This window comes from Stenella coeruleoalba (assembly GCF_951394435.1).
Source record: "Stenella coeruleoalba genome assembly, chromosome: 11".
NCBI classification, from domain to species: domain Eukaryota; kingdom Metazoa; phylum Chordata; class Mammalia; order Artiodactyla; family Delphinidae; genus Stenella; species Stenella coeruleoalba.
Window position 1 is genome coordinate 17,173,066 of NC_137157.1, and position 11,974 is coordinate 17,185,039.

The window sequence follows — 11,974 nt, forward strand, 5'->3', positions numbered from 1 at the left end:
CATGATGAGTATTAACTCATTAATTTCTTACTGAAACCTCGTAAGGGAGATACTCTTATCCCCGTTTTACAGATGGAAAGTGGCTGGGCTGGGATCGATCCAGCTTCAGAGCCCATGCTTGTGGCATAGTGACTGGTAGGCCCACAATGGCAGGATGTGGCTGACTGAACTTAAAAGTTGGCTCCACCAGTTACCTATTGTAAGGCTTTAAAAAAATTTGCTTAGTGTCTCCCTTCCACTTTTTTTTTTCTTAAATCTGTGAAGTAGGTACAAGAGAATATCTCATAAGATGGTGGCCTTTTTTTTTTTAACAAAAAGGAAATTTATTGTGTCACAAAACAAGAAATCCAGTGATAGTCTGGTCTACAGTTATTTGATGCAGTAATTCAGTGATGTTCCTTGCTTCTCTTTGCTATCCTTGACGTGCCGACTGTACCCTCAAGAGCTGGCTCCATTTATGGCCACTAGGCCAGAGTTCCAGGAATCATATCCAGTCACAAGATATCCATGTTCCAAAAGAAAGCAGCCATCCTTTCATGTACCTCTTTTTTAGAATGAGAAATCTTCTTTCCAAAAGCCTACTAACAAGACTTGGCTTGTGCCTCTTTGGGAAGGTTGTCACATGCCCATCCCCAAGCCAATCACTGGCAAGGATCTTCCATGAACATATGGTGAGGAATCAACCACAAAGATTCCACCATTAAACTTCTGGGAAAAGTCTACCAATCAAAAGATAGTAAACCTGTCTTTCTTTCCTCAGGACTGTGAACCACTGATGTTTAAGATGTATTACTTTTTTGGCATCAAGAGGAAAAAAAAGTTTCACGAACATTTATCGTACATTCCGAGTGAAAGGCACCATGCCAGGCACTGAGGAAAATACAAATGGAAGACTCAACCTCTTTACTTGTCTTTCCTACCACAGTAGTGGACTCAGGCACAGGAATACGAGCTACTCTGCAAGGCAGTTTGTTTTATAAGTACCATATTTGATGCACAGTTAAAGTATTAGGAGAATAGATAGAGGAGATTCATTAAGAATATTTTTGCTTCAAAGACCATTACACCTAATTTTCTGATTTATGACTGTCAAAGAGCCATAGAAAGATAATACACAAGGTTGAAGAGAACATTTCATCAGCCTTAGCAGGAACAGAATTGTTCTCCAAATGGCGGCCATCACCTCACACCAAAGCATCAGGCAGAGAACCCACAGGGTCAGACCAGCCAAAGCACAATGGTGATTTAATTTCCAAGAGACTGTGGAGCACACTGCTTACAAACAAAACAGCTTTTTAATTAAGGTATAACATACATAAAGTGCACCGATGTTAAATGCATAACTCGAGAAATTTTTGTGTGAGTGGCAGTAACTCTTAAACATAAAACACTCAGAATAGTGGCTGACACATGAAAAGGGCTCAGTTAAGTACTAGCTGTTGTTTGATCTGCCACTTTGAGAGGTAAAAAATACAACATTGGTTTCATTTGCATTTCTTTGAGAAATGGGACCGAACATTTTTTTCCTGTGAATTACCTGTTCAAGTCCTAAGGCCTTTTCACTATTGAGATACTAGTCTTTTTTTTTTTTACTAATTTGAAAGAGCCCATTATATAACACTCACTCTTGCCTTACAATGAAATTATTTTTCCCAATTTGTCCCTTGACTTTTAAACTTCTTTGCCACCCACTAGTTTTAAATATTTATGAATTTTATGCTTTCTTTTTTTTTGTAATTCTACTTTTTTTTTCAATTTTATTTATTTTTTTTGGCTGCATTGGGTCTTCATTGCTGTGCACGGGCTTTCTCTAGTTAAGCTGAGTGGAGGGCTACTCTTCGTCGCAGTGCACAGGCTTCTCATTGCAGTGGCTTCTCTTGTTGTGGAGCACGGACTCTAAGCATACAGGTTTTAGTAGCTGCAGCGCGTGGGCTCAGTAGTTGTGGCTCGCAGGCTTAGCTGCTCTGCAACATGTGGTAACTTCCTGGACCAGGGATTGAACCTGTGTCCCCTGCATTGGCAGACGGATTCTTAACCACTGTGCCACTAGGTAAGTCCCTACATTTTTTGGTTTGAGGGCCTGCACCATTTTACATTCCCACCAGCAATTCACAAGGATTCCAATTTCTCCACATCCTAGTCAACAGTTGCTATTTTCTGTTTTGTTTATTTTTATAATAGCCATCCCAATGGATGTGGTAGTATCTCATTGTGGTTTTTATTTGCATTTCTCTAATGTCAATGATATAAAAGCACATCTTTTCATGTGCTTATTGGACATTTGTACTTCTTCTCTGGAGAAATGTCTATTCAAGTCCTTTGCCCATTTTTAAACTGGGTTTTTTGATGAGCTGTGGGAGTTCTTTATATATTCTGGATGTTAACCCCTTATCAGAGATATGATTTACATGATATAAACATTCTTAAATGATACACTAATTTTAAAAGGGCTATGGGGGTGGCGGGGTGGGATGAACTGGGAGACTGGGATTGACTATATACACTAATATGTATAAAATGGATAACTAATAAGAACCTGCCGTACAAAAAATAAACAAATAAAATAAAATTCAACAACAACCAAAAAAGGGCTAGAGGGGACTTACTTCCCTGGCGCTCCAGTGGTTAAGACTCTGCGCTCCCAATGCAGGGGGCCTGGGTTCAATCCCTGGTTGGGGAACTAAGATCCCGCATGCCGCACAGTATAGCCATGTTCCAGACAAAGTCACCAGCCTTATGGAAATTCCATTCTAGTTCATATTTCAGAGCCCCCAAAACTCCAGGCTTTAGTTTAGTGGTATCATTCACTGGGAGGATGAAAACAGGGGATGATCTCTTTTTTTTTTTTTTTTTTTTTTTTTTAAGGGGATGATCTGAAGAGGAAGAAATTGAGTTCCATTCACAGTCTAGTTCAGATGGCAGCCGAATGAATACTCAGTAATGGAAGACTTTAGGGAAACAGTTTCAAAAGCCAAATTGCAGAGGGCTGAAAAGTTAGGAGTTTAAGCAGATGGTATAGACTACTCTAAAGCAGCTTTGGGACAAATGACGGAAACAGATGGGATGGTTGGGGTGTGACAGAATGAGAGGTCTTGGTAGGTCAAGTGAAGTAATATGTTGCCATGAGAGTGTGGTGGAAGTATTCCTGGGATCCGGTGGGTAAAGTGAAGTCAAGAGGACCTAAGACCTAGACCAGTGATTCTCAAACTTGACTCTATGCTCTTTTCCTTTGTAATTTCAAGCTTTGATGTTCTGCTTTAAAAAAAAAAAAAAAACTTTGCCCAACTATGTTATTAAATATTCACCTATATTTTAGTATGAAACTTATAATTTCTTCATATTTAAACCTTTAAGACATACATAATTTATCTTAGTATCCAACTCTGTTTAAAAACAGCCATCCCTGACTCTGTATATTAAATAATTCAACCATTTTACACTTACTTAAAACGACATCCCTATCACATATTAAATTTTTGTTTTTCCTTTTCCTCCTATGTCATAAGAATGTCCAGAGGAACTGAATTTAGTTGACTTCTTTAACTGTATAGAATACCTAGTTGTATTATAGGAGAAGATCATGGCAGGAGAGAAATATAATTCTACACACTAGTATATATTTCTAGACTGACTAGTCTCTTTCACTGACCATCAGACTATTTCTACTAGGCTTTGTATTTCCGGTGAAGGTACACTTTCATATCCACATGGATACCATGGCTTAAAATGCCCTGTACATCCTCAATATACCTGTAAATTCATTTATCTACATCATTCGGTGCCTACTGTGTACCATGCACCAAGCTAAGGAGTGAACCAGACAAATGCAACTCTTCCCACAATGTGGCATAAATATTATCTAGTAGAAGACAATCCTTAAATATTCACACCAATAATTCATCACACCTGTGTTTGGTGCTACAAAGTACAGCATAATACCCTTTGCAGCTGAGAAGTCTCCTTTCCAGATCTGTTCACTTCTGCATACTTTGAGTGCACAGCCAATTTCCAATTCCCAATGAAAAATACCAGAAGGAACTTGGAGAATTATCTTCAGAGTATTTACAAGATGTCGTAGGCTAATGAGAGGAGTAGGAGAAAACAGTTAAAACAAACCCCTATAATATTAGGCAACAAAGTCCCATCAGCTCAATGCGCTTGGAGACAGTCCTTTAAATTCTCAGGTCTATATCCTGAGCAAAGCCAGTCCCATGGCAGATGAGATCCCAAACAAGTTAAATAAGATCAAGAATGTGGCAGAAAGGCAACTCCAATGCAGGATCATTTTGTCTTTTGAAAGAGAAAACCTGTTACTACCTTTTTATGTACTGTGCCCTATTTTCCTGAGGTGTCCCTATTCTCTACAATTAATAGGTTTCAAAACTGTGGGCAACTGGGAGGAATAATTTTAATAGCTGAAACAAACAAAAAAATTCCTTTATGAGAAAAAGAAAAAACAAAACCAAAAAAAACACAAATTTTTCCAACCGGCAAATTCTACATGCATTGAGAGGCTACAGAGTCACTGACAGTGATTAAACCACAGAGCACCAGTTTTCCAGCACAAACTGGAAAGGATTTTTTTTAAATTAAAGTAGATATGTCTGAGGGCATCTAAATATAAGTAATTCTTTTCTTTGTAAAAAATTTCTCCCTCGGGGTGGGATAGGGAGCGTGGAAGGGAGACGCGAGAGGGAGGGGATATGGGTATATATGTATACATATAGCTGATTCACTTTGTTATAGAGCAGAAACTAATACAACATTGTGAAGAAACTATACTCCAATAAAGATGTTAAAAAGTTCCCCCTCACTGGACCCATTTTGATGGTAACAAATAAATGTGACTTTATAATAACCTAAAAAAAAACCCAACCTAGGTTGTTTTATCCAAGAGGCCAATTTTTTTTTTTTTTTTTTTTTGCAGTACACGGGCCTCTCACTGTTGTGGCCTCTCCCGTTGCGGAGCACAGGCTCTGGACGCGCAGGCTCAGCGGCCAAGGCTCACGGGCCCAGCTGCTCCGCGCATGTGGGATCTTCCCAGACCAGGGCATGAACCTGTGTCCTCTGCCTCAGCAGGCGGACTCTCAACCACTGTGCCACCAGGGAAGCCCCAAGAGGCCAATTTAAAACAAAAACAAATGGGTAACTTGTATTTTTACTTTAAAATAAGTTTGAGATTTCTGAAGTCTATGCTGATGAAAGAAGATGCCAACAAATTCACTCATCACCATACATGAAGTTAAGCTTTCTAAACTAAATCTCTTTAGCATGAGATCAAAAACAGTCTGCTCTTAGAAGATGCCCAAATGCTATCTCTTCCAACTCTTTAAAAGCCAGCTTCTGTTTCTCCAAGAAGCAAAATACATTCAATATTGCAAAAAAGCACCACAGGTATCTGAAATGCAAAATAACCGGCAAGCCACATTCTTTTTCACAGAATTAGCAGGCATCTATCACCTGTTTCTCAGATTGTTTATTTCCCTGCTTCTTTTTTTCACTGGCAGGATGGTCCAGAACCTCTATTTTGCCTTTTCCATCTTCTGAATGAGGAAGCTTAATGGTATCGATGGTAACTTCACCTTCAGAAGAGGTGCTATCATCTTCATCCTCAAATTCTGAACTGTCCTCTGAACAGTCTTGTGAATTCTCTTCTGAACTGTCCTCTTCTTTTGAATCAGACTGATTCATCTCAAACAAGGCCACATCCTGCAAAACACCACCATGTGGGAAATTTATTTCAGGGCAGTTCCCTAAAAAGTTACAGTAACAACTTTGGGAAGGGACCAACCTTTGGCCCAAGAGGCACGCAGGACAGAAAACATTCTTTTTTTTGGCTGTGCCACGTGGCTTGCAAGATCTTAGTTCCTTGACCAGGGCTCAAACCCAGGCCCTCAGCATTGAAAGCATGGGGCCCCAACCCCTGGACCGCCAGGGAATTCCCCCGGACAAGAAAAGTTCTTAATACAATATGGCACTATTATTCTTTCAGTTGCCAGAGTCCACCATAATGATTTATATTTACTGCAAGTCTAAAAAGTCCCCCACAACCGAATTCTATATATCCTGATTATATTCAACACAATTCACTCAACAAATATTAACAAGTATCAACATGAACCAGGTACCACACTAGTGGCTCAACAACAACAAAATCCTGGCCTTTGTGGAACTTATGTTTTTGAGGAGGAGTTGGCAAATCACGGCCTGCAGGGCAGACCCAGCCCACTGCCTGTTTTCGTGCAGCTCTGAGCTAAGAATGGTTTTTACACTTTTCAGTGGTAGAAAAAGCTAATCAAAAGAGTAATATTTCATGAAACATGAAAATTATATGAAATTCAAATTTCGGTGTCCATAAATAAAGCTTATAAAACTTGCCTATTCATTACATATCACCTGCAGCTGCTTAGACAGCGAAATGGCAGAAATGAGTAGTCACAACGGACACAGTAGGGCCCACAAAGCCTAATGTATTCACTGTCTGGCCCCCAACAGAAAATGTTTGCTGACTTCTGTTCTAGTTGGGAAAGAAAGACAATAAACAATTACACAGAAAGCATAGTGTAGGGCAGTGAAAATTTAAAAAAATAAAAGCTAATAATAGAGCCACCGAGAAGGCCTCTCAGGTGACAAGTGATGAGAGATGGAAGGAGTCAAGACGCAGGAATCTGGGGAGGGGCATTCTGCAAGGAGGGAAAAGGCCCGGAGCAAGGAGATGGAGACTGCAGTGCAGTCACTGAGGGTCCTTGGTGGGAGACAAGGTCAACAGAGAGCTGGAGGCAGGATCACACAGGCCCACGAAGGACTCTGAATTAATCAGAAACGTGATGGCAAGCCCCCTGGTTCCCAAACTGCAGGCCACACACACTGGGTGAAGAACAGACTCTGGGAAGAAAGGGTGGAAGCAGGAAGACTGGTTGGGAAATGACCGGGATAATCCAGAGGGGAGACCATAATCACCTAGAGAAAGGGTGGTGGATGCCGTGTGGAAATGGCTGGATTTGGGATGTGTTCTGGAGGTAGAGCTGCCAGATCTGCTGATGAATCAGATATGATTCTCAACAATGGTGTCAGCGCTGTCCAGACACGAGTGTCATACAGGGAATTCCAGTGTAGAAATAAGATATGAGCCTAAATTGAGAGACAGTTTTCACGTGTGGCTTATGTGATCAGTTATTCTGTTATACACATCATTTACTTTTGCATTCTCAATGAATCAGACTATGATTACCTCTTTTGGGCCTTAGATGGGAAAATAAGAAAAAAATCCAGTTAGAACACTTAGTAAATAAATGCTTCAAGATAACAAATGTACTATTTGACTTGAAAAAGGCCTTCCTATGATGCTGAATTTCTAAATTCCTAAACTTCACCCAGGGAAGCTTACTGACCTATGAGATCCTTAATCATCAAATGACCGAGTATCTATGCAGTACTGGAAACATGAGCTGACTTTGAAAGAAGGAAAAAAACACGCAGAATTAAAATTTTAAAGTTCTCTTTTTCAGGTGACGAGGCATACTGGTAATTTTACATTATGAAATGAAAACAAAGCATAGTTACCATTTGTATAACTTTTCCGACAGTCTCGTCAATATTTTCAATATTGAAATGACCAGGTGGTGCAGCTGCCATTTCTTTCCTTAGCTTTTCGTTTGCCTGAGCCATCTGTGGGAGAAAGCTCTGTACTTGGTCCAATACTAAGGAGGGAAAATACAGTTTATCAATATTTATGTTAGTATTTGGCCAAACTTCAAATTTTTAAATCCAGAATTTCCTGTAAAAACACTTCTAAATTTGACAGGAATAACAATAATTATAATGAAATCTTTCAAGTTCCTTCCATTTTACAAACTCCCATCCTCTCCTGAATTCTTAAAACGGTAGGACTACACAGTTCTGCAATTATTTCTCAATGTTTTGTGTTTCTCATATATGCCCAGGACTGGAAATTCCTAGAAGGCTGGCATTCCACAAACAGTAACTGAATAAGTCGGCAGCAGGACTTAATAGTTAAATGCACGAGGCCCCGAGGCTTTGGGGTCACACCGACGATGATAATAGAACCCCAGTACCACCTCTTACTATCTGGGTTATCTTGGGCATGTTAATGAAGCAATGGCTGTTTTCACCTGCCCAACATCTGTTCCCCTTTCTTCTGATAATGTAACGATGACTTGCCTTTTAAGCTCTGTCACTCTTAGTCAGTCTTGTCCCTACCCCATTCATGCCGACGTGTTCCACAACCTTGGCCACTATGATTTGGTTTAACGACACTGTGATCTGTCAGGCCAATCAGAGATCACCCTGGGACTCTGGTTGGAACTGTTGAGAGAAATATCCCTTCTTTCCAAGTAAATGACTAAGTGAGCTGCTGAATGTAAGCCTGGAGCTGCTGATAAACTGGCCCACCTGCCACCCGTCCTGGACGAGCTTGTTCTAGATGAAGTCAACACCTAGGAAAGCAGAACTAAGAGATACAGAGCAGAAGATCCTGGATGATGCCAAGCACCTGGATGCAGATGTACCTGAAATCACTGGGGTATTTTTCCCCAACAAAATGAGCCAACATCGTTTGGCTGAAGGCAATGTGAACTGGGTTTCAGTCATTTACAACTACAGAAGTCTAACTAATATGTTCAGTTTAATCAGTCAAAACCTGTTTACTCACCTGTAAAACAGGGATGATAACTGAAAGGCACTATGGTAAGCACAGGGGAGTCAATAAACAAGGAATTTCTAATTTCTTTAGCTCTAAAAAGAGGCCCGGCACATAACTATGCAGATCATGGGCTCTCAGAACTCCTTAAGTCACTGATACAACCACAGAACAGCTGACTGAAATGTCCAGAGTACGGAAGAAGAGAAGAAAGTCGAGGTGAAGGTCAAGAAATGGCCTTTAATTGTGAAACAGGACGGCTGGAAGGATTCCAGATGGCATACCCAACTTGGAAAAGAGTTTGGCAATTTTTTCTTTATTAAAGAATACTTTTCATATGACCCACAAATTCCACTCACAGATATGTACCCCCCCCAAAATAAAAACCTATGTCCACACAAAAGCTTGGATTTGAACGGGGAGCCGCCATGCAGTCATTTTAGCTCTTGTAGATTTAGTGCATACTATAGTTAAGTTCCCCTCTCGGAATACTCATCATTTCTTAGTTTATAGACATGATAACTTCATGCATCATTTACATTGTTTTTACTACTCCTTGTCTTTCTTCTTTTTTTTTTTTAAACATTCAGAGTGAATTACACAGCACCTGAGTATTACATGAATGCTACCTGAACAAAGTCTGAGTGGTCTATGAGCGTGCAGTACAGCAATATGACACAGTAATTAATGAAGAGAACTAGCCCTGTTATGAGTAACATTTACTATTTAAGTAATTATGTCCAATTTAATGGGATCTGATAGTGTTTTCCCACACATGAATACTGAATTCGGGACTCAGTAACCTCTAGAAAAATTTCCCATGGAGAGTAACAATAATTGGTTTTGATTTCCAAAACTCCATCCCACAAGGATTTTTTCTGGGCAAGGTTACCCTCTTAAAGCAGGGGAATAATGTATTATCCCTGTGCACTGAATTCACAACATAATTCCCAAGTAAGACTTGCTCGGCTTCACCCTCTGTGGTTTGATATCTGACAACAAAGGCAGATACTGTCCCATCAAATAAGCGTTTAATTAGGCAGAATTTCACATCACAGAGGATTCTTGAGAGAGAGAGAAAGGAAGAGAGAGAGAGGGAAGAGTACTTACGGGGACTCCTCTCTATTCGAACTGTTTGAAGAGTGGAATTTTTTCTGGAATTAGGCTTGGAGTTGATGAGCAACCTGTCCCATATACCTGCAAACACACACTTCATTTACTATAGCGTAAAGAAACAGGAGCCCATCAGCAAACTTTCCAAGACCACCCTCAAGCCCTCAGGTTTTGACCATTTGTTTCTCACTTCCCAACACATTTTTTAAAAAAAGAAACACTCCAAGTTCCATTACAACATTTTAGTTCTGCACACAGATCTCCCCTTTCTTAAATCTGTCTCCTACATCTCTGCGTTACCCATGCCAGGTAATAAAAGAACACTGAACTGCACCTTTCTGGGTCAGAAACCCATCAATAACAAATGTGGGTCGGCAATGACAGAACACAAGAAGCAATACAAAGTACCATAAGGGTTAAGTGAAGCCAGAAATTGTTTACCAGCTGCATTATATCGGACAAATTACCTAAGCTTTCTGAGCATGAATTTCTTCATTTATAAAACATGCCTGCCAGATTAGTTCCCCCTCAGTAAAGATGTCCAACCTAGACAGAACAGCTCTTTAAACCTCCCCACTCCCAACTCCATCTATTCAGCCTTACATTCACAACTCCTCAAATCAACCCCACTCTCCAGCTCATCAGAGCTCAGAGAACAGGACTTGTCTTTCAAAACCCAAGGCTTTGCGCACCGTGTTTCCAACACCTCGAAAATCTCTTCACTCTGGTGTAAACATCCCGTTCACCCTCAGAGCAGCAGCTCAACATTCCTTGCTTACTACCTTAGACCTAGCAATTGGACTAGTGCAAAGAGCATGGGCTCTAGAGCCACGCTGACTGGATTCAAATCTCAACTTTGCCACTTCCCAGCCACACCATCTCCAGCACGTTACTCATCTGTATGATACACCAGGTCTCAGTTTCCTCATCTATAAATGGCGATAACAAAGCCTTCTACACAGGGTGGTTGTGAGGCTTAAATTAGTGAATTAATTCCTGGGTCAAAGCAGGCACTAAGAAAGCTTCGGCTATTATTATGACAACTTCTCTGGATGCTCTGGATTCTCATAGAATGTTTTCTTCAAAATAGTATTTAAGGAGAATATGCCCAAGACTTTTAGGTGTATTCTTCTTAGAAAAAAAAAAAGAAAAACAAATTCTATAGATACTACTACTTCTATTTTCCCAATGTAAAAACTGAGGCGTTGGGAATGTAAACAACTCTCCTAAAGTTCCATAGCGAATAACTCGTGGGGCTGGGATTCGAATCCTTGCTTTTTAATTCTCGATTATGGTGTCTGAAATCCTGTGCGGATTTCCTGTACCCGTCTTCCTCTAGAGAGAGGCACTAAGGGTGGCTCTGTGGGCATCTGCCGAGGAAGGGTGGTTAATACTCATCCGCTCCCCTTACCAGTCAACTGCTGGGACCCAGAGCCGACCATAAGGCCGTCCCCTTAGGGGAGGTGTCTTGCTGTGGCGCACATCAGTGGGCGCTCACCGCGGTGCGGGATACAAGAACCACGCCCAGGCCCGAGCCCGGGTGCGCGCCCCCAGCCGCCCGGTCCCACACCGAGTCCTGCGGCCACCCCGGGGGTCCCTCGGTGGGGCCGGGCCTGGGCAGGGAGCCGCCGACCGGTCCCCGGCTGCTCCGGCAGCGCGACCCCTGCCGCACGTGCGCGCCCCACGCCGCCGCCACCCGCCGGTCACCTCCGCGGCCGCCGCTGCCCGCCGTCAGCAGCTCCCTGGACACCGAGACCCCGGAGCCGTCCCGGGTAAACGAGGAACAGCTCGCGTCGGGCTGGGATTCGCCGTGGGCCTCCATGCTGCTTGCCCGTCTTCAGAGCAGCCCCACCAGGTCCGGATGCCGGAAAAAGGCTGGGGAAGGGGGCGGGGCCAGGACTACAATTAGAGGAAAGTCGGAGGGGCGGGGCGAGGGCGGAGCGAGGGTGGCCTGCGGCGAGGGCGGCCCCTAGCGGAGTGAGTAGGCCATTCCTATCGTGGGAAAAGGAAGGAGGAGGGTCTGGGGACCCTGTGATTGGATGAAAGAGCTGGCAAGCCTGGCTTTTTAGCTAAACCTGAAGAGCGCACGGTAAGGCTGCCTTCCTTTTCTTTTTTTTTTTTGTTTTTAATTGTGGTTAAAAAAAAACACATAACACAGAACGTACCATCTTAACTGTTTTTAGGGGTACAGTTCAGAAGTGT

The 11,974-nt window shown here is 42.0% G+C and overlaps 1 protein-coding gene across 1 annotated transcript; it reads right to left on the minus strand.

Annotated features, from left to right (window-relative positions):
• Window positions 1-82: 82 nt before the first annotated feature.
• NOPCHAP1 (NOP protein chaperone 1) lies at window positions 83-11,640 on the minus strand. The gene is made up of 4 exons (XM_079936615.1): window positions 11,480-11,640; window positions 9,770-9,856; window positions 7,564-7,700; window positions 83-5,709 (listed from the first exon to the last, which is right to left on the minus strand). The coding sequence occupies exons 1-4, from the start codon at window positions 11,592-11,594 to the stop codon at window positions 5,443-5,445; spliced, it is 606 nt and encodes a 201-aa protein (XP_079792741.1). The 5' UTR covers window positions 11,595-11,640; the 3' UTR covers window positions 83-5,442.
• Window positions 11,641-11,974: the final 334 nt, after the last annotated feature.

Bases quoted from the DNA above. Each gene is read 5' to 3' on its own strand.
- NOPCHAP1 (XM_079936615.1), bottom strand. From the start codon at position 11,594: ATGGAGGCCCACGGCGAATCCCAGCCCGACGCGAGCTGTTCCTCGTTT. The intron at 7,701-9,769 runs GTAAGTACTCTT...TTCCCTCCTTAG, and splicing joins TCGAATAGAGAGGAGTCCCC to TATTGGACCAAGTACAGAGC. The intron at 5,710-7,563 runs GTAACTATGCTT...GGTGTTTTGCAG, and splicing joins TCGGAAAAGTTATACAAATG to GATGTGGCCTTGTTTGAGAT.